General features: G+C 46.8%; 1 protein-coding gene across 3 annotated transcripts in view; it reads left to right on the top strand.

Moving 5' to 3' along the window:
• AIDA (axin interactor, dorsalization associated) overlaps nt 1–22,224 on the top strand; it is a 520,685-nt gene that overhangs the window by 59,501 nt on the left and 438,960 nt on the right. For all 3 annotated transcript variants that reach the window (XM_069608613.1, XM_069608612.1, XM_069608614.1), the window contains exon 2: nt 13,889–13,958. In XM_069608613.1, coding sequence (XP_069464714.1) covers nt 13,889–13,958 — 70 coding nt within the window. The remainder of the gene's footprint in view (nt 1–13,888; nt 13,959–22,224) is intronic.

Here is a 22,224-nt window from a genome sequence, read left to right as displayed (position 1 = left end):
TGCCCTCTCGTAACACCTTGAGTTTCACCGGGTATAACCGCATGTAGCATATTCCCGCTACTCTGAGGCAGTCCTTGGTGGGATCATACCGTGACCGTTGCCTCTGTACCAGGAGTATGTAATCTGGGTAAATCGTCACCTTGGAGGAGTTCCTGGTTATCGCCCCCCCCCCCCACCCACTTGAAATTCATTAACCTCGCAATCCTTGATCTTGGGGGGTGGGGGGGCTCCGGGTTGGGGCCTTCTAGTCTGGCCCTATGTGATCTCTCCACTGCAAAGTCTTGGGATAGTGCACCCGCTCCAATCTCCTGGAGCAGGAGGTTTTCCACGTAATTCGCAGGGTCCTGACCCTCCTCTCCCTCCGGTAATCCAACGATTCAAATGTTATTCCTTCTAGCCCTTCCTTCTGCATCTTCCGCCCTCTGTTCCAGGACCTGTCGCGACCTTCACCTCATACCCCCACTGGCAAGCCCACCTGCTGAGGTGGGAATCAGGGCTCGGGTCTCCATTAAGGCCTGGCATGCACTCCCAAGGCCCTCTTGGGGCCAGTCCTGGCACCTATGGCACCAGGCTCATACACCTTGAAGAACATGTGTGCAGGGGACTACTTTTTCATTCGGGGCCTTCAGCCAACATGGAGGCACCCACATAGCTTGGCTCCTAGGAACCAAGCTATGCGGTATAGTGTTTTGGATGCAGTGGCCTAGGGACTACTTTACCTGGACTACTTTGTCAAGGCTATTTAAACCACACCCGAACAAGAAAGCACGCTTCGCATTACTTTGCAGTCTGCACTGTGACGCTCACCGTGTCCTGTGATACTCACGAGGCTCGAAAAGCAAACCTGCAAGGAGACTAAAGGAACATCGCTAGCAGCATCTTACCTGCAATCTCCATCTAGTTATCCGCTCTCAGCTCCAGTGAACGGCTTCCTCTGGATCCACATGCCTTCCGCACCGAAAGACCTGCAAGGAAAGAAAGGACAATATTAAAGAAGGCATATTAGACATTGTGAGCTGCACAAGAAGTTTACCTGGCTGGTTGCCTCCCGGCCGTCATTGCTGCGGAATTCCACACACGCTGGGAAAACAATGCGACCTGCAAGGAAGGCAGAAAACGGGTTAGCAAAGGCAAGACAATGCAGCGCATATCGCTTACTTACCGCATCGTAGCGCACATCACGCGCCATCATTTACCGGCGAACCTCAACTCAGCCAGTTCGCCGCGCTGAAGCTCAGCACACCTAAGGGAGAAAAGAGACATTATTAAACAAAGGCATGCAACAATAACAACGCTATCCAAAACGGCTGCAATAAGACCTACCTGAAAGACATCAAACGGGCCCGTGCCAGTGAAGTAACTTGGCCGTACACGCCCACAAAAGACCACGCGCCCCTGCCAAGAAGACGGAACGGAGAGCATGCCTAATCCACAACAAGGTGAGGAGAGGGCCCAGAGGGGCTGAAGTCACACAGGGTGGTGGGAGGATTTTTACCTCAGTCTTGAACAGTCCTCCTGTATTTTCAGGCGGAACATTCCCTGCAGAACACATCTGGGAGAAAACTGGGAAGAAGCTATCAGCAACCAACCCGGCTGAGTGGCGTCCCCGTGGATACCAGGTGAGCCTAACAGGACCTTGACTCTCCAGAGCACATCTGACATTTGGGTCTGGGTTGCTGCCACATCTGTGGTGTTTTGCTGCACCTGTTCCGCTGCACCCATTCGGTCTGCCATGGTCCTCCCATCCTGCAGAAGGAGGCTCACGTCCACCATCCCTGTGTCAATTTTGTTCTCCAGGCACGTCTTTAAGGCTGCTATAGCTGTGTCTACCTTACTCTCTATATACTCCTTCCGGGCCATTATCGCTTCCAGTATCGGGCTGGTGTCTTCTTCCTGCTGTACTGCACTAGACGTGGCCATGGTTGCTTCCCACAGCGTGAGTTGGCCCCTGTCCGATTTCCTAGTAAAGGGTTCAATGCTTGCTTGTTTGCCCTTGCTCCCGTTTCTTTTCCCACCTATTGCCCTTGCAGCTTCCCCAGTGGGCCGTCTCTGGTCGCCGCCATCATCCACATATTCATCCGTGCTCTCGAAGAGTTGAGTGACTTAATGGTACTAATGATATCTTCTAAGTCCCAATTGAGGTCCCAAGGATCGTAATCTTTCTCTATATCATTTGCCTGATTGTACAGTTTTTTTTTTTATATAATGTTGAATAATGATTCACCCATCTGTCGGCATCAACTTCTTGAATCATGTTCTGTGATGTAGATGGGACATTCAGCAGAGACCATAGTTGTTGCGTATTTTTTTGATTCACTGCTTTCAAAATCGCTTCTGCGTCATTCTGTTTTATAGAGGCTTTGATGTATTTTATTGCGTTGGAATACTTACATTTTTCTTTTTTTATTTCACTTTCAAAGTTTAATTCCCTCTTTTTTTTTTTTTTCTCAGTTTTCGCAAACATTTGTAATGTTGCTTTTTTTCGTTTGAATTTCCATGTTAAAGTAATGGGAATGGGTTTGTTTTTGTTTCTGCCTTGATCCTGCATGTTATTTTTCTAAGATCCAACCATAATTCAGTTTTTGTGTGTCTTGGATTGGCGCATTTTCAAAAGTTTAGACTATTTATGCTATTTGATGTTGTTTTATTCGGAGTCTATTCAGCCCGTTTGTAAGCTCAAGTTCAGGTAGCATTAATCGTTGGTCATTTATTACATGGATAGCCCATTCAATCTGTATCAAGTGGTGGTTACTATCTGGCTGTATTGAATAAGTTGTTACTTTTCAGATCCCTTCTGATATAAAAATGTAATCGATAGTTGAATTTTACATTTCTCGTGACCACGTTGCTAACGGTTTACCTTTGCTATTTGTAGGTTGTTCACTTAAAAAGATGTTTCTCAGATTTACTTCTACAGTCCATGTTTTTGCTCTACTTGATATGGCTATGGGGTCTAAATTATCACCTTCTTTATTAAATAGGTGGAAATTGAAGTCTCCTGCTATAATGAATTCAGTTCCGATATTAGCGATGGCCAAGTTGTCAATTTCATCGCATATTGAATCTATGAATCTTGTCTCTGACATTGCGTTTGGGTTCCAATAGATGTTAAAAATGGATATCAGATTAGCAGCCGTGGGCATGGACATTTCAGTATTATCTGGAGACATTCTGATAGTAGGGTATTGTGCCCATGGGTGTATATTCTTGATATTATTGTCCACGTTGGCAGTCATTTTATTAGTATCAACATTCCTGTCAGAGGTTTTCCTTGTTGTGCTGATATAGCAGGGTTCATTAGGATACTATACCCATCGCATATTACGTCTTCGGTCAGCCAAGTTTCCTGCAAACAAATGATATCCAGGTTGTCCAAAATTGACTGTTTTTCCAGGAGATGTTTATGTCCTCTTGTATTCCAAGAGCCTAGAGATGTTCTACACTTTTGAGAATCATTACCTCTTTGTTGTTATAGGTAAGTTTTCCTTCCACTTTGCCCGACATTCAAGTTTGATTTTGTCTGTGATATTTCACGATAGTCACGCCATAGAATTTGGTTATTTCTATGTTCTTGCACCTGCAACTTTGTTGAGTCATTGGTATTTTGCGCAGATATTATCACTTTGCTCTGTTAAAGATTTTTGTTAAATGTCTGTTGCCTGAACAGTGCCAGTTTCTTTTTTTTTTTCTTTCAACCATCGGCCTAGAAACAAAGATTTCTTCTATTTCAAAATCTAATGTTTCAAACTGATGTTTGGTTGTTAAGACTCGTTTGTAGAAGTCGATATGGGCCTCTTCCATATATCATTTATTTGGAAACAATACTAGTTCTAGGTCATCTGATTTTATTTTAGCCAATTGAGGAATTGCTTTGAACAACCGCAGAATGTTAGATCTGTTCATTATTACTGGCTCTTCTGTGTTTAATGTCGTCGGAAATAGGTTTATTCTATAGGCACAAGAAACCTTCAGTGAATTTTGGAAAATTGGTCTAACTAGTAAAGGACTTGATTGAACCCTAGGGCTTTTTTGTTAGTACATTCGGGTTGCGTATCTGCTGATGACCAAGATTCATCATTGGATACTGTTGAATATTCAAAGGAAAAATTAGTTTGGGATTGCTCTATAACCGTATCTTGATATTCGTCAACGATGATCAAAGTAGCATCTTGCGAGTTTAATGAAATTGAATTACACTCACTTGCATCGTCGGCAGTTGATAAATCTATCATTGGAATGGGATTTACCGGTTCACAAAGCGTTTCTTGGTTGATTACCTCCAACAACGCATCCAATGGATCCTGCAATGCTTGCTTATCCACATTGGTGGTATCTTTATGTATTATCGCCATTTTTATTTTTTGAGCAGTTAGACTTTTTAATAGTAGGTTGGATTTTGTTCTTTGATTCGTCCGGTAACATTTTCTGTACTGACTGCATTTTTCTGAGGAATGCACGAGAACCATTTTGTGGGTTTTTTGTAGCTTTCTTATTTGTTGGTTTGCTTGATCTATCTTGACCCACTATCCCATGTTTGGAAAGATCAAATATGTCAGAGTACAAGAAGGTGGTTCAGCATTAACCTGCAGTGTCGGCATTGTCAAATTACTTGATATAACCGGGAATAACTGGATTTCATATTGTGTAGTTTCAATCTGATTTATCGTCTATTTTATTTGAACATTCAGTTTGTCTGATTTGTTACATATTGCTTTTGTTACATCATCTGTGGTTGTTTTTTTGCTTTGTCATCAATCAGTTTTTTGGTAATTGTTCAGACAGTTTCCAAAAGATTGTTTGTCTACCCTGTCCACTCTTGCTAATTCAGCTAATCGCATTTGCCACATTTTAGATGTTTCTGCTTCATGTTTGAGTCGTTCCTGAATAGTATTTATAAATGTTTCTAGGTAAGTTTGTTTAGTCATTATCGCTAACAGCGTCGCTTGATCTTTTGTGGAATCAACAATATATTCTTGAATCTTTAGGAACAGAATCATTGCGGTAGATAATACCGCCACCAGTGTGTTTTGTAAGTCCAGCATTGTCGTTGGTAGTCTTTGTTGGATTTCCGGAGTTTGACTTTGATGTTCAGTTGTTACACTTGCAGAAAATTAATCGTGTTCGTTTTAAGTTTAGGTGACAACTTATTCGGGTACATTGTATTTTTTTTTCACAGGAGAGCCTGTTCTTGGTTGTACAATTGGCGTGGATGTCTCAATATTTCTTAGTGGATTTGGCGTGTAAACTCCACTGAAGACTGTTTCTTTTTTCCTGAGAATCCATGATGGCGTCTATCTCGGTGGTATCAAGTGATAGGCGTGCGATTCGGACTACTATGTTTGTTATGGTCAATGTTTCTTGAAGCCATTTGTAGATATGTTGATTGCCAATGTAATTTTGCTGCTTTTGCTCGATCTTGTAAAGATGGCGTAAAGCAACTGTCTTCTGTTGATTTCCTAGAGATTGTAGCAGTAGATTGTACTGGCTATAATGTACCCTCAGAAGGAATGTGTGCCGAAACCGCTTTGACTTCCATGTAATTAACCAGATCTGTTTGCTGTGATTTCAATACGCAGCTGTTTTAGTGAAAAGAAGCATCCTTTCCGGAGGCAATCAGGTCAGTCGGATTTGGAGTATTATGTTGGCCTGTCTTGTTCAATTCTATTAGATGGTTTAATATCAGAATATCTTGTTTCGGAGAGTGACATTTCCGAGATGGCAGTACAGTGGAATCTACAGTTTTAGATAACATTTCTGCTTTTGGTGTCTCTTTACGTCCTTCAGTTCTTAAAGGTTCTTTATTGTGATCATCTATTGGAATTACTTCCCCAGGTGTCATGTATACAGTTGGGGTTTTGGTCGTTTGGGCTGACGATTCCTCTAACTTCCCTTGCAACCTAGTTCTAGGTTTAGACGGTTCCATAGATGAAATTAGGGTATTATATAGCAGGCAAGTCTTTGATATATACGATTTACAAGAATCGGCTTAAACCTCAGTAAATCGAGTACTTACTGCCACAACCAGCTGCAAACAGCAGACAACAGCGCGCCCTTTCCTCCTCGCGGGCTTCACGCCGCAAGGGTCGCGCTGTTCTGCCTTTGAGGCTTTCAGATGGGGGAGTGTTGTCAAGTTGTCACGTGACACAAGTCACGTGCTGATGCAGAAACTCGGCGCCGCTCACCGCTCGCTTCAACTGCTATCAGCTGGAGCTGATAGGGGAGCAGTCTTTCAATGGTCTTTACTCCAGGTAACAGAAAATGTTCCACAATGTATTTCCAAAAAGTATTTACAATCTGCCCAGCCGCACAGCAGACAACAGTGCGCCCTTTCCTCCTCGTGGCCTCCTATTACATTCCTTTTGATTACTTTGCCCATCCTACGTTTGGACATTTTGAAATCACTTTGCTTATCCACATCTCTTCTGGTCTCTAATGTTTGAAGGTGGTGAAAAGGTTCCCGCAGACCTGTTTAACTGAAATGTTCAACTCTAGTGTCTTATGGAATGTGCACTTCCATCCTGGCATCTTTGGCTAGAACATTTGGACCCCTCACCACAGGTTTCCAAAATGCTTGGTTATCTTTCTTGGCAACCTATTCTTCTAGTTGTTACCAGGCATTTTGGACAACGCCTGTTTTTGCTAGGGACTTTGCCAGTTTGAAATGTTTACAAACACTCTAAATTTCACTCGGGCGTCTGTAATGGATTTACCCCTAGCATTTCCCATAGCAATAGTACCAAGATTGCATCAGAAGATTGCACAATGGCGAAGACCCCCCAATTTCAACCCCAATTTCAACCCCTCGTGTTATTTTTGATCAAGACGACCTTTTCTGGTAGCCCTGGGTCAAGCTATAATTTAATGTGTAATTGAAAGATAAAACATTGGAATGTATAGTGTAGATTATCTTGAGTGATGCACAGCTGCAGAGTCCTTGTGATTGACACCATTGCTCCAGCCTTGGCTAGTATCTGCATCACTCATTCGTAACTGGATCTTCCCCTCACCCCTCAAGCACTCCCTTTTGCACCCCCCTCCGTAAAAAGTCTTCTGCTGATCCTTCCTGTCTGGCAGACTATCGCCCAATCTCTATCACTCTTCTCCTGGACAAACCCCTGGAAAAGCTGGCCATCTCCCAGCTTGCTCTCCACACTGAATCTGTTGGTTGTCTGCGTGACCTTCAGTCTGGCTTCAGAACAGCCAGAGGCACGGAAACCGCTCTCCTGAACACCTGTAAAGATCGCTCTAATCTTCCTTCTGTCATCATCCTCCTTTACATTTCCTCTTGGCACAGTCAATCACGCCATCCTGTTCCACCGACTCTGTGAGAACATGGGCATCACAGATCAGCCCCTGGAGTGGTTGACCACCTTCCTCCTGGACCGACCCTCCCAGGTTCAACTTGGGTCCCTTCTCTCCACCACCTTTCTCCATTTGTGGTGTTCCCCAGTGCTCTATTATGTTATGTTACTTTGCATTTATGTAGCGCCTTATGTACCATTGGTATGGTCTGAAGGCGCTGGTAGGTTGAACGCCCTCGGGAACCGAAGTTCAAGTCAGTAGAGGGAGTCAAAGCGCTTGTGAGCACCGGATATGTGTGCAGCTGGTGTGGCATTCGTGTAATAGCTGCTTCATAGCGGTAGATGTGGTGGTTGAGAGATCAGGGGTATGTGTTCATTCTGGCAGGTTTTATCCAGACCGGTTCTGGCTGAGTTAAGCCTGAGGAGAACGCCTGGCTGGGGGGGGTGAAACCAGCAGTGATTAGAGTGATGTGGAGTATGAGGCGATTGTTGGTATGAGTACAGCTATACCGAATGGTGTCATAGTATCTCTGTGTTCTAGTTGAATGGTGGTGTAAAGAGGAGAGTAAGCATGGTGATGTGATAAGATGGTTTACATGGTCTTTCAAACGTTACATGTATTCCAAACCATTCATGTATGTCGCGCACCTCTATGCGATCTGGGCCATTCCACGCACTCTGGGCCATTCCACGTGCTCCGAAACATTCCATGCCATCATCTCACCCTGGCTTCAATGTCTACTGGACCCCTTTGGCCCACCTGATCTCCACCTTCTCTAACTTCCATTGTTATGCGGATGACACTCTACTTTCTTTCAGACTCCCCTCAGCCTCCTCTCCTCTCGCTCATTCCTGACTGTCCCGGATTCAGGATTGGTGCGCCTCACATCTCTGCCTTAGTGTCAGTAAGACCGAGATCCTTCTCATTGGGACCCCTGCTCCCGCTTTCCCTTTCTCCCTCTGGCCGCCCTCTTTGGGCCCCTCTTCCTTCGTCTTTCTGTGAGGCAATAAAACCTTGGTGTCATCAACGCCACTCTCTCCTTCTCTCCCCACATCACGGACCTTGCCAAGAAGACCCACTACCAGCTGCACTTTCTCTGAAGTATTCCTTTTCTCGCCTATCCCCAGAAGCTCACTGTCTCCAGAGCCCTGGTTCCCTCTAGGCTGGATTACTGCAACAGCCTCTTTCTCAATCTGCCTTCTACACTCTGCAACTAATCAAGAGCAGGACTGTGAGACATATACTTGGCCTCAAGCCCAGGGACCATATCTTTCCAGTCCTGAAATCTGTCTGCTGGCTCCCGGTGGCTGCAGAGATCAAGTTCAAGTCCCTCTGCATCGCCACAAGGCTTTCTGGGGCCAAGGCCCGCACTATATCAACTCTCTTCCAAAATACCTTCCTTCTCAAGCCCTTCGCTCAGCTACCTCCAACTCTTGAGAGTCAGATGCTTCTCCAGGCAGAGAGTGGGGGGGGGGGAATCTCTCTCCTCTGTAGTTGCCTCCCTCTGGAATGGCCTACCTGCCCTTCTCAAACTTGACCCGGACCACCTGAAGTTCCTTTTCTCCTTGCTTTCTCTCCCTCCCCTGCTGACCTACCTGCGCAGACTGTTGCTTGGTACCCTCAGTCTCACTGGGTACCAGGTTCCTACATAAGTCTCCCCTGTACTTCCTCAGGGCCTACCACGCACTTAGGGGCTGGAACTGTAACCTCTACAGTCCCCTACCTCCTTGCACTTAAGCTGTGCTGCCCTGGCTGCACTTACTTAGAGCAATGATGCCCTGATTGCACTCCCCCCCCACCCCCCCTTTCCCCGACACGTCCCCCTTTTCACCTCCCTCTGCACTTTGCATTGTCGCACATGCACAATCTGAATGACACACGGCCTAGGAAGATTGTTTGTCCCTTGTCTTGTCGCGCCTATAAATACTCGTGTACAGGCGTGTTATAAATGTATCCTATTCATGCTTGTTCAGTAAGGGGTGTACCACCAAAATCTCAGCCCTGGTTGATAACATTTTAGTCCACCTTTATTGTGTATGGACCCTTAACATCTGCATCTTGCACTAAAGAACAGTGATTTACTGCAGTATTATTTAAAAGGAGTAGCCAAGGTCTATAATTTTTTTATCTGCTTCTGACTCTATTGGTGTTACTTTGAGCTTGTCTAAACCTATACAAACCATACATTGAAAAGGAGGGCATTCCTGCTCACCTCAATCTGGAGTTCTGCCCAAAATGGCCAAGCATAATTCTCCCATAGTGCGGGGACTGGGTGGCCGGTTAAGGTTGATCTTTCGAAGTCCTGTGGAATCTGCAAATACCCCAAGATTATGTTCCTTACTTTCTTGTGAAGAGCCGTAAAAGATGTGCTGGGCAATCTTCTCAAACTCTTGGTGATAATTCAGTTTTGTGTCAGTAGGGCTCACTCAGTGGATAGATGAGCGAGTTAAGTGCTCGCCTCAGACATGGGACCAGTTTGCACTACACACACTAATCGTGTGTGTCAGAAACCGATCCTTCATTTTTTTTTTTTTGTTTTTTTTGCAACAATTCTGTTGCAAATTGGCACCATAAAAGCATCAATAAAATAAAACAATACAGCACTTGGAAGCAAGAGGAATCTTTTATTAAGTGAAATATATGCATACATATATAATCGTGATGGCAAGCTTTGAAGTACATTTGTGTTTTGTATTCTCATTAACAAACATATTTTATAGAGCATGCAGGAATTCTGTAATTCCTAAACCCCAATGACGGGCATGATGCTGTTCTCCAGTAGTCGGTCTACCAGGATATTTAGTCCCAAGCGGGTTTGTGTTGTGCCTTAGTGTTTTCAGTTCCTTGTAGCCTATTCTGCTTGCCTGGAAGGGTGCCTGCCCTCCCTTGGAGCACCGGGGTCTCATGTCTGGCTGTCCTCCCTGGTTACTTTCATTGCACTCTCATCCATATCGTGCAGTCTTTCGTTACTGTGTTGCGTCTCGCATAAGTTAAGCCAGTCTGTGCCTGTCCGTGGCACGTCCAGGCCATGGGCTGAGTGGCCTGAAGTATCCGATCTTGCTTCTGCTCTAGGACTGTCATGAGGTATGCTTTTGCTGCTTACCCCCTTTGATAGTTTTCCCTTTGGGTTTCAAGGTTCCATTCTTAGACGCGTTGGAATCGAACTCCATCTGTTGATTACCTTAAATGCTTTGTTTACTGCCCGCTACTTTGCATCTCTTGTTGCTGAATGTTACGCTCTGCTGTCAGAGCACACACCATATTTAGTATGGGTCACTGGAACTTGTTTACGTGACTTGTCTGGCCCTTCTGTAGTTCATGTTCTCCCAGCCAACTAAATTGTTCGCTGATATACTCTGCTTAGCCTGGAGGTGGTCTTGCAATTATTTATAAATCCTCTTTTGTTTGTACGATCGTTCCACTTGACCACAATATTAAAATGGAAGCTTTACTGGTCCGTTTGTCTAAGACAGCTAGTGTTTTTCATATCTTGTTATCTACCGCCATCCCCATGCTGATCCTACTTTTGATGCCATTTTTTTTGGAAATGGCGGCTAATCTACAGGTTTGTTTTGGGAAATGAATGACAGTTGGTCATTTTCATGTTAGGTTAAATCACCTTGTGTATTCTCAAGCTGCCCGCTTGACTTCGATTTTCAGCAATTGGTTATGGGACCTACTCACGGCTGTGGAAATACGCTTGATTTAATATTTTTGGAAATTACAAAAATGTTGCCCTCAGAAGTGCGCCCCCACAGTTACTACGACTTTGGGGCTGCACAAAATACTGACTCCCATTATTGCACCCAAGCAGATCGGAGGTTGCAGGGTTGTCCCAAGCTCCCCTTGGGTGCATTAACGGGTTTCGGGTGTGTCCCCTGCTTACCATTGTGGTAAGCGGGGGACAAGAAAGTGAAAAATAAAAAGCACCCTGCATCATTGGCTCCCGCCCATGTAAGTGGGAGCGATCGTCACCGCAGGGATAGCGGGGAGTCGGCAGGGCACACACGTGTGCTGCCTTAATGGTAAGTGGGGTGGGGGGGCGGTCCTGGGGAACGGTAAAGTGAGATCACTGTGCCGCACCATAATTGGCGTCCATTTTCATCGGCGCATTTGTGGGCGCTGCAGTGATCATAGATTCATATTTTCTTCTGCTGTGGCAATTAAAACCTATCCTGATCATGTTATTCCTTTTGCTATTGAGGTTTGACCCTCCGTTAAAGTGTCTGCTGTTGGTGGTCCTCCACAAAGTAGATGGTGCTCGTTGGAAGCCACAAAAATCCTAGCTCATATTCTTGAGTGTTGTACTGCTGCCCAAGCCACTGATCTAGCCTTTTCTTTCGCAATCGTTCGCTGTTACGGCAGACCATCTTGCGCTAATCCTCCGACTGTCTAGTTTCGGAGCCTTGGTTTAATGCGCATCGTGGCAAGCTGCCGCTTGGACTCTCTGGGATTCTCTGTCGAGCTATTTTGTGGAGAGAATCGACATTATTTGTGAGAAAATTATACTATTGGGCTTTAAGACTGTGAGACCAATGACTGGATCTATGATTGTTGACCCTCTGCATCTATGGTTCAGCTTTCCCTGCTGCGCCCCAACTGACATTGTGACTGCTGCAAATCGTATGAAATCGGCCTCCCTGCAGATCCTATCCCCCTCGTGATCCTGAAAGAAATTGTGCCCACTATTGCTCCGTTGCTTACCCAGGCACTTAACCACTCTTTTTCTTCGGGCTGCATTCCTCCGATGTTGAAGTACGCATTGGTGCTATCTCTTTTAAAGAAGCCTTCCCAGGATCCTACCTTACCGGTTAATTTTTGACCTATTTCCTTCCATTTCTAATGAAACCTTTGCGAATCGCTAGCTGCTCTGTGCTTCCCTGAACATCCTCTTGCTTTGATTCTTGTGAGTCCGGGTTCCACCCAATTGATGCTCGTTTCAGTTCTCACACGTCTCTGTATTCAGGGTGGTATCGGGGCGCCGATTTTATTAGATCGGTCAGTCCCCTTTGACCCTATTGAGCACTCCATCTTGTTTGATCGTCTAATGCAGGCATTACTGAATTGGTGCTTTCCTGGTTTATATAATTCCTGATGGACTGGCCTCAGTCGCTCACTCTCCACCGTCAGCAGCAGCGCCTCGACCTGCGGTGTCCCTAAGGGCTCAGCTCGCTCTCCCATCTCCCACTTTGTCCAGCCTCTTGCTAAACTCGTTAAGTCGCACGTCAGCTGGTGTTACTCATAAGCAGATGATACACATTGTTTTTTCTATTGGACTTCTCGCAGCTTGACACTGCCTTTCAATTTATGTGATGTCTGGACTGGATGAGTGACAATTGGCTAAATTGGAATGGGGACACCTCTTTCTGGACCCCTTCCTTTTTGGCCTCCTCTACTTGGACATTTTCTGAGTCTGGTTTCTGTGGTTAAGGATCTTGGCTGTAATATCGCAGCTTCCCTTTCTGCAGAACCCCAGATCACTGCTGTCTGTAAGTCTGGCCACTTTAAACTAAAAATTCTTTGAAAGGTTCTTCCACAATTGCAAGCTTGCATGCACTCCACAGTGGTAGCTTACTTGGTTTTTGGAATCAAGCACTACTACAATTCTCTTTATCTAACCCAGTTGGTGCGTCTTATTCAGCGCCTACAAGCTCTGCAAAACTGGTGGCCAGAGTTGCGACATAATCCCCTTAATGGGCCCACACTGCTCCCATCTTGCGCTTGCTCCACGGCTCCCGGCCCAGGGCCGGATCCATTTAAAATCTTTATGCATTGTTCAACGCGCCTTTTTATGGCTTTGGTTCAGAATATATGCAGTCCAAGTTCTGTCCCTATACCCCCTCTCGTGCAATCCGTTGGTAAGAGGCTGTTCTGCAGGTTCCTGGCTTGAGTCGGTCCTGGCTGGGTGGCAATGCTTTCTCATTTGCAGCTGCTATTTTGTCTAATCAGATACTGCATGCGCTTTGGGCTACCGAAGATCATTTACAGTTTTGTGATGCTTTTAAAACCATATTTGTTTTGGGTCAAGGATGGTCTGTTTTTGTGTCTGCTGCGGCCTATTTAGTGCCAAGGTGCCTTCAGGTGTAAGTTGTCATTCTACAAATAAACGTAAGGTAAGGTACTATACTCGTGGCTTTATGGACTTGTGGCACTTAAGACAAACTCCTGGGTCTTTGACTGAGATTACTAGGCACACCTTTCTTTTCTCCTTTTTCTGCTTTCTAGGGTCTAGTGAGCTATGCGTAGTCTCTATTCCTCTTGGCCTAGGACTCTTTACCTGTTGAGCAGGCCTTGGTCGTCTTCCTTTTCATTTTTGTTGTCCGCGCTTTCATGTCTGTGGGTCTATAGTGCGCTATATAAATATCCTGTAATGTAATAAACTCTAAATCTGCTTTAGTGATTTTCAAATGTTTCAATTTATACTAACGCCGTCTATGCACGTTCACATTTCAAGTGACTTCAACCTCTGATCAAATTTGCAGGTCAAACTAATGAAGCTGGGATAGTTCTTGAAATGATTGTTAAATCTATTGTTTTAGTTAAAAAAAAAAATGTTCAGTGCATATATTTCTTATTACCTTCTTAGATTGGCAAGACATTTGCAGAAAGAAGCCCAGTCCCAGACTAACGCTAATGAATTCACAGAAGATCAGAAGGTGAGTTAGTAGTTCAAGTTTTGGTTTATGTGAGTGCTGTACACTGAATTGTACCAACTCCGTAATGGGGAAAGTGAATGTTACCACAAAGACTGGTGAGTATGTAGATTAAAACTGGCAAAAAAATTCCCAGAGGGAACACCAAATAAGAATCAAGCGTTTACCTCCAAATATCTAGGTGAGGTTTTACATTCTTGTGAAATTTAAATTAATTTTTCTGTTCCTCCATGACCGGCAGTGTTTCAGTTTGACACCGCTACAGAGCATGACGGTTGAGACAAGCAAGGTTCAAGGCTGGGGGCAGTTTAGCAAAATGTTCTTTGCTGATTAGATACAGGGATATTGTCGACAACCTCTTCTGACCCTACATGTCAACTCAGTCCTGAACTTCTCAGACTTAATCCACTGGCCCCCATTGTTTGTTTTTTCTTTATCAAAGATTCTATTGATTTTAAACATAAAACAACATTACACTTATCTCTCTGCAATACCGGGTAGGGACGTGGGAAAGGAGGGGGAACGTTTGGGGCAATAGCGGAAGGGAAGGAAAGGGGTGTTCTGGAGGGGAGAGAAACATATGCAAAATCTACATTTCCAGGTACATGTGATAGGACGAGGAGAGAGCGAGAGAGAGACAATCAAGAAACAAAAAACATTCAAAAACTCAACTTCAGGGACCATGGTCCGACAGACCGTCAACTTGACAACAGATGACCTCGTGGCATAGGCTATTCTCGGCAGAGGCATTTCCCCCACTCTCCCGGGGCAACTCTGTCACAGAGGCTGTGGAGCCATCCTTGTCCTTTAGCTAGCCTCTTCCCATCTTCTTCATATTTTGTCCACTTTCTGCGGGCAACCCCTCGCCGCGTACACTCTGTTCCATTATAGCGCATATGTCCACATCCGTGACCCACTGTTCAAAGCTTGGCGTATGTTCCGATCCCCACAGTTGCGCAATGTTCCGCCTGAGAACTGCTACCGCAGTCGACCAGAACAATTTCTCATAACGGGAAAGGTCCGTGTCACTGGAGATCCCCAGGAGAAGGAGTTTTGGGCATCTCTGTATCTCTTTACCTAGAACGCTAGACAGTTTATCACAGCATCTCTGCCAGAGCCACTGTATCCTACTACATTCCCACAAAATATGGAAAAAGGTACCGTCTTCACTTTTGCAGCGTAGGCATCGTGTGTCCGAGGATTTGCCCCAGCGGAAGAGAGCCACTCTTGGGTAATGGGTGCGGTGCAGGATCTTCAGTTGGACCAGTCTAAGTCTTAAGGAAATGGTCGTTTCTCGCAGGTACATCACGGCCTCCCCCCAGTCCTCCGGTTGAAGGGGACCCACATCCCGTTGTCACTTTGCCTTCAAGCTGGTTAGTTCCGGTGTCGCAAAGGATGTTATCACATTGTACATGGTAGAGGTGACTTTCCGGTCCACCCGGTCCAAAACTGTTTCTCTCTAATGGAGAGCTTTCCGGCATGTCTCGTGTTGTGTCTGTGGGTCGTCCAAGCGTGTTTCAGCTGCATATAGTGGTAACTCTCTGTGTCTGGGAGGGAGAACTTTTCATGCAATGTCTCGAATGGTACCGGGTTGTCCTCGTGAACCACATCTCCTATACTGGCGATTCCTCGCTGGGCCCACTCAGGCCATCTGGGCAGCTTTCTTATTTCGGGAAGGTTGCAGCTGTTCCATAGGGGTTGTGCCAATGTTAGCTTCCCGCCCCATCCTAGGTACCGATGTGTTGCTTTCCATATTCTCACTATATGCGTTGCCATATCCATATGTGATGTGTGGTTCAGGCCTCCATTCAGATGCTCTAGAGGCGTGGTCGTGGCATTACAGATAAGACCTTTGATATGTGGGAGGCTTCCGTCTCCGTGGAGCATATAATTTACTACCGCCATCTGGCTGGCCCAGTAATATGACTGTATCCTGGTTAGTCCAATGCCTCCTTCCCAGATAGACCTTTGGAGCGTGGCGAGAGCAATTTGTGGGTCTTCCCACACCCCCCCATAGCAGCTTCCGAAGGGTGCACTCTATTTTGTGAAATTCTCGCTGGTGGATGTATAATGGCGCATTTTGCAGGATATTTAAGAATTTAGGAAGGGCAATCATTTTGAACAGGGCCGCTTTGCCCATCAGTGTTAATGGCAAGGAGATCCAATGGCGAGTATCTTCTGCAAATCTTGTTATGAGGGGGGAGAGATTCGGGTTGTGTATTCAGTCAAATGCTTTGTGATACGTATCCCCAGATACTTGAACTGTTCTCTTTCGATCTGGTAAGGACCAGCCGTCAAGTTTGCCAACGAGGTGTCCCCTAGAGGGAAGAGGATGGATTTGGACCAGTTCACTCACAATCCGCTGAATGCCTCATATTGCTCTAACAGTTGCATGACTCTGGGACAGGCATTGCTCGGGCCTTTCAGATATGAGAAGGTCGTCTGCATAGAGGGATATTCTGTCTTCCCAGGTCTCGGACCAACAGAAGCCTTCCCAGGTTGTCGTGTTTCGCAAGAGGATTGCTAGTGGTTCGATGGCGATAGCAAAAATCATGGCCGACAACGGGCAGCCCTGTCTCGTGCCCCTCCCCAGATTGAAGAGGTCCGAACGCCAGCCATTAACTCTGGTCCTGGCCACCGGGGATTCGTACAACAGGCGCACCCACTTCATAAAGTTCTCACCGAAGCCCATGCGTTGCATTATGGTCCAGATGGCCTCCCATCTCACCGAGTCGAAGGCCTTCTCGAAGTCAATTGCTAGCAGGGCTAGCGGGCCCTGTATGCTGTTGGCCCTTTCCAGGGCCTACTATAGCCTATGGAGGTTCATACGTGTTGATCTCTGGGGCATGAAGCCGCACTGGTCCAGATGTATCAGGGTGGGAATAACCTGTTGCAGGCGGTCAGCAAGTAATTTCGCCAGAATTTTAGTTTCGCTATTGATGAGTGAGATGGGCCTATATGAGCTGCATCTTTCCTGGGGCTTGTCCGGCTTGGGTATCACTATTATTGTTGCTTCTTGCAGATCTGGTGGGAGAATGCCCACTTCTAGCGCATGTTGGTACATTTGGAGTAGTTGGGAGGGGACCACATTGGTCCCCACCTTTCGCCATAGCTCAACCGGGAAGCCGTTGGGTCCTGGGGATTTACTGGATCGGAGGCTCGACATGGCACTTGGATCTCCTCTTCTGAGATCTCCCTCTCCAGCAGTTGCAGTTGCGTTTCCGTTACGGTGGGGATGTTAATTTGTTCCATGATTGTGACGTCCATCTGTGTCGTGGGCTTTCTGTACAACTCAGCATAACAATCTGCGAAGCCTTAGCTTATTTCCTGATTGGTCACCCCTGGATTCGGTCCTCCTGTCTCGAGCCTTCGGACATGACTCCGTCCCTGCTCCATCCTTTCCAGCCAAGCCAGCATCTTGCCAGCCTTGTCACCTGTTTCATAAATTCTTGCCCGCATTGCAGTATGCGCTTGTTTCGCATTGTCCATCGCTATGTTTTGCAGCTTTTTCTGTGCCAGTAGCAACGACTGGTTCGTTGCTGGTGTGTCCTCAATTATGTGCCTCGCCTCTGCTTGCTTGACGTGTTCGGCCTCGAGTCTTGCTCCAGTGCTGTCTTTTTTTTTTCGCGGTCGTCCACGATATCAGTTCGCCTCCTAACACCGTCTTGTAAGCCTCCCACAGTGTTCCTGGGTTCATTGCCGTCTGTGAGTTGAGCTCGAGTATGTATTGGTCGTCTCTTGTAGCTTGTCCACAAGCTCAGGGTCACCCAGGTAGTAGCTATTTAGGTGCCAGCTCGGCGGTGGAATCCGCCTGGATGTTAAGAGTGTCAGTTCTAATGGGGAGTGGTCAGAGATGCCTCGGTGAAGAATGTTTATTTCTTGCGCCCTATATAAATCAGTTGCTGGGATGAGGAAATCTAGCCTGGAGAGCGAGGCATGTGCCCCTGAGTGGAAAGAGTATGCTCTTGTGTCCTGGTGGAGTTCTCTCCACACGTCACATAGGCCTAGTGCATTGGCAAATGTGGCAAGTCTGGTGGGAACATTGGGGTTTCTATTCCTCAAGTGTGATCTATCAAGGGTTACGTTCATGACTTCATTAAAGTCACCTCCCAGGATCATGAGGTTGGATGTGTCGTTTGCGATTAACGGGGCAATGTCAGTAAGCAGCGGCTCAAGCAGGGTAGGGGGTGTGTAGGTAGCTATCGGAGCGATGGAGTGATCCCATAGCTTGCCTTTCGCGTACACATATCTGCCGCCTGTGTCATGGATCACCATTGTGAGGTGGAAGGGGAGGTTTTTGTGTACCAGGATCATGACCCCTCTTGAGCCCATTGCGAAACCTGAGTGAAGTGCCAGCTTGTAGTTTGTGCGTCTGAATAGGGTACAGTCTGTGCCCGCACGATGGGTCTCAGACAGGAACACTGTCAGCCCCCCGCCTGTTGAGAAATTGCCGCACCTGCCGACGCTTGACTGCACTGCCCAGCCCATTAACGTTCCAAGTCATGAGCCTCAGTGTTCTGAGAGCGTCGCTACTACCACTATGTGATACCATGGGTGCTCGTGATGGTCACTGCCTGTGTTGCCACTGACTGTGTTCTACGCCAGCTGCAGATACGCCCGTAGGCGAACTCTGTCTTATCTAGCCTTATCCTATGCGTTTGACGGGTCCTGTCTGTAACTAAACTTAACAAATCCCCAACCCCCCCTCCCCATACTCCTCCCAACCAGAAGCATCGGTCGCCCGAACAAATAACCACCGGTATCAAGTGGACACTGTACATGCGTTTAACTTAACTTCAAGTACAGGTAGCCTCCCCTGGCTTGGATCCCAGGGGGAGAGAGCCCTCTCTTGGGGGGGGGGGGGTTAGCTAGGGGGGAACTGCCACGAATAATACCCATGGAGGGGGCTCTCCTTGCGTCGCTGTCTTGGGGCATACCGCAACCATATCAGGTAAGTGTGTGTGTAGCCTACTGTAAAACAGTAGCTCAACCTGGGTGACCCAACGGGACCTCGGGCATCTGGCAGGCCTCGGGGCAGTGGTCAGCCTCCCTGCTCTTCCGGTGGGTCCTGCACTGGCGATTGGCAGACCTCCCGCTGTTGGTCTGATGGAGGCCTTCGGTTCCTTCCCCTGTTGTCGCGGGGGGTCGACTAGTCTCCGTCTGTTTTGTTCAGCCCAGTGCCAAGCCTTCTTGGCATCACTGAAGTGGACTGTTGTCCCTTTATGGTAAATCTTGAGTTGCGCAGGGAAGAGCAGGCCATACTTCACCCCCATTGTTTGCAGTTGTTTTTTGAGGTGGTCGAAGGAATGTCTCGCCTTTTGCACTTCCCTGGTATAGTCGGGGGGGGGGGGGGTGTGGAGAGGGAAAGGCAATTTTGGAACCGTTGAATGTGACAGCGCCTTTTGCCCGCGCATGTTGCAGTAGGGCATCGCAATCCCTTTAATTTAAGAATTTTGCAATTATCGTGCGTGGAGATGCATCGGGGGGAGGTCTGCCCGTGGGCACTCTGTGTGCCCTCTCAATGGAGAAGAACTTGGAGAAGGCATCTGGCTCGTACAGATCAGTCAGCCATTGTTCTAGAAAAAGTTCCATGCAGGGCCTTCGGCCTTCTCAGGTATACAGAGTATACGCACGTTGTTACGCCTTGATCTGCCCTCCATCTTCAATTCTGTTCTCCAGTACCTTCAGTTTGGTTGTTACGTTTTGGAGCTGCTGTTGCATATTATGCATTCTATCCTCTGTGTTGGATATGCGATGTTCCGCTTCCCCGGTGCGTGCTGTTAGCTTTTGAAGATCGTGTCGGAGGAGGGATACATCCATGCTTATACCATCCATTTTCTGCTCCATTGATTTGCGGGAATAGGCTATCGCGGCCATAATGTCCTTCAATGAAATTCCCTGGTCCGTTTCCATCTCGTCCGTGGATTGCGGATGGGGGTCTGCCGCCAGGGGCGGGTGGATGGTATACTGATCCATCCTGCTTTGTGTGGGAAGTTTCCTTGCCTTGTCTTTCCCCATGGTACCGATATCACTAGCTGCGTATGGGGCTGCGTGCTTGGCCTGTCTTGCACGCCGTCGCCTCCTGGAGCAGAGCTCGGGGGGGGGGGGGAGAGACACTCGTCCTCCTGGAGCAGTGCTTGGGGGGGGACACTCGCCCAGCCGCTCCGGTACCTCTTCCCCATCCGTGGCTCCCAGGTTTGCCTCACACGCTGGGTCGCACGGGAAGGGTGCCCCTTGTTCTCGAATAGAAATGCTGTCGGCGGGGGTCGCGGCGTCCCACGCGGGTGGATACTCGCTCCGCTCTCACCTCCGCACTGGTCTGCTATAGTCCGCCTGTTTGGAGTGGCACCGCCCCGCCGGGACCACTCTTCCTCGGATGTCGACTGTGGAACAGTAACAGGCTGGATTCCGATGCCGCACGGACTCACTTCAGGGCGTTCGTCCGTGCGCGCCGGCGGCCTATTTTGGAAGCTGGTTGTCGATCGCCTTGAAACTTCTCGTGGTCGTATTTCTTGGAATCGGCTGCGGTTTCCTCTGCTCTACGCCTCGTTTGTGCCCAAGGGTATCCGACACCCTACGGGGTTGTTATCAGCTCTTATGTCGTCGAATTTCAGGCTATTTTATCAGGTTATTTGCTGCAGTCGCGGGAGCCGAGGAGACGTACGTCTTTCTCATCCCGCAGCTAGCCACGCCCCCTTCACTGGCCCCCATTGTTGAATGCCTGCAGAAACGCAACTAGAAAGATAGAGTAGCAGCAAACCAAGATTGTCCTGGTTTCATTGTTCTAGCTATTTTAATTCAGCCCTGAGTTTGTCCAGAATTGTATATGCATGCTGTCATGAGTTTGTTTTAGGAGTGCCCTGTAATATATTGTTTTTGCTGTCCCCTCGCAGATATAGTGGTATAACTATTGCCAGTGAAACATGTGTTGTATTTAAATCCACGATTATTTCGTTATAAAAGACTTCTGAACATGGATTAGTTTATGAACTTTCAATCCAATTGAGAAGCCAGAGTCCTAAATATTTGGCATGAAGGATAAGGTTTTGTAATGTATGTATTGACCGTTCTTTGATTTTAAAGAAAGTGCTATACCTATTTCCACAAACTGTTTTACCTTTTGGAATTTTGCCGCCTTGTTAACGGTATTGAAATTTTAGCTTGTAGCTAATCAATAAGACAGTTATCAATAGCGAGCCAAAGATGTCTGCGCAGCTTTACCGTGCTCTACACGGCACATGCATCTCATTTATCCCTTGCTGCCCAGCTTAGCCTTTTCACCCTCCGATGTGGCCTGCACTATTATCCTTCAATTTTTATGTCAAACTCCATTGTGAGCTCCTTTTGTGACTTATGAGCGCATGTTTGGTCATCTTGGATTTTGATTGATAAACTTTGTTTTGAGGGCAGAATGGTTCAAGTAGAATAGCTCAAAGTAGGTCTTTAGAACCGGCACAAGTTGCCTGTGGATTTTGTGCTCCATTGTTTCACATAATCCCTACAAACCCCTCTGGGATCCAATACTGCGCCTGATACAAATATGAGATGTGTATTCATGATGAATCTTGTATTCTCCTGTCTCTTCAGAGTCGAAGTAGGCAACAGTGGCATGTTGGTCATTTGGAATGCACAGCTTCTGGTCAAGGATAGACCGTTTCAGCCAAATAAACATCCTGGAGCTCAAGGCAATTCCCCTGAAGTGATTTATACGATCATTCTAATGAGATTGTCAGACTAGGCTAATGGAGTGTTACGCCTTAATAATCGGGAAGTTAAACCAGACTCAAGCCGTGGCAGCTAACACCGCTTATTTGTCCATCTTTGCGCACTCCCAAATGGAGGTGGACTGGTTCAAGCACCTGAACCCCTAACGTTTTAAATTGGATCTTTGGCATGAAGGTGCTGAAACAGGTGGTTCATTTTGCTAATTGGCACCCCAACTTGTGCACAGTAGACGACAACCATACCTCACGGCCCCCCCTAATGGGCATTAGCCACTTTAGCCTTTTATTACATGTGCTGGGTGGATTGTGTCTCCTGGGCATTACATGCTAATCAATCCAATGGTCGACTGCAAGTATGTGTCCTATCCCTCGCAACATCTTGGCAAAAAAACATCCACTTTATAGTCCACCTGTCTGAGAGAAGCATGAGTTGTCTGTTCCTTTAAAACCTGCCTGCCTGAGGTTGTAGCACCATAACCACCTGAACCAGTTAGACGAACTGCCATTTATGCTTGCAATGAGGAAGCATTCAAAGTTTTAACGCA

This window comes from Ambystoma mexicanum, chromosome 4q, assembly GCF_040938575.1.
Source record: "Ambystoma mexicanum isolate Mex_15411 chromosome 4q, UKY_AmexF1_1, whole genome shotgun sequence".
NCBI classification, from domain to species: Eukaryota; Metazoa; Chordata; class Amphibia; order Caudata; family Ambystomatidae; genus Ambystoma; species Ambystoma mexicanum.
Note: the sequence above shows the minus strand (reverse complement) of the source record. Positions and strands in the feature narration are given on the sequence as shown.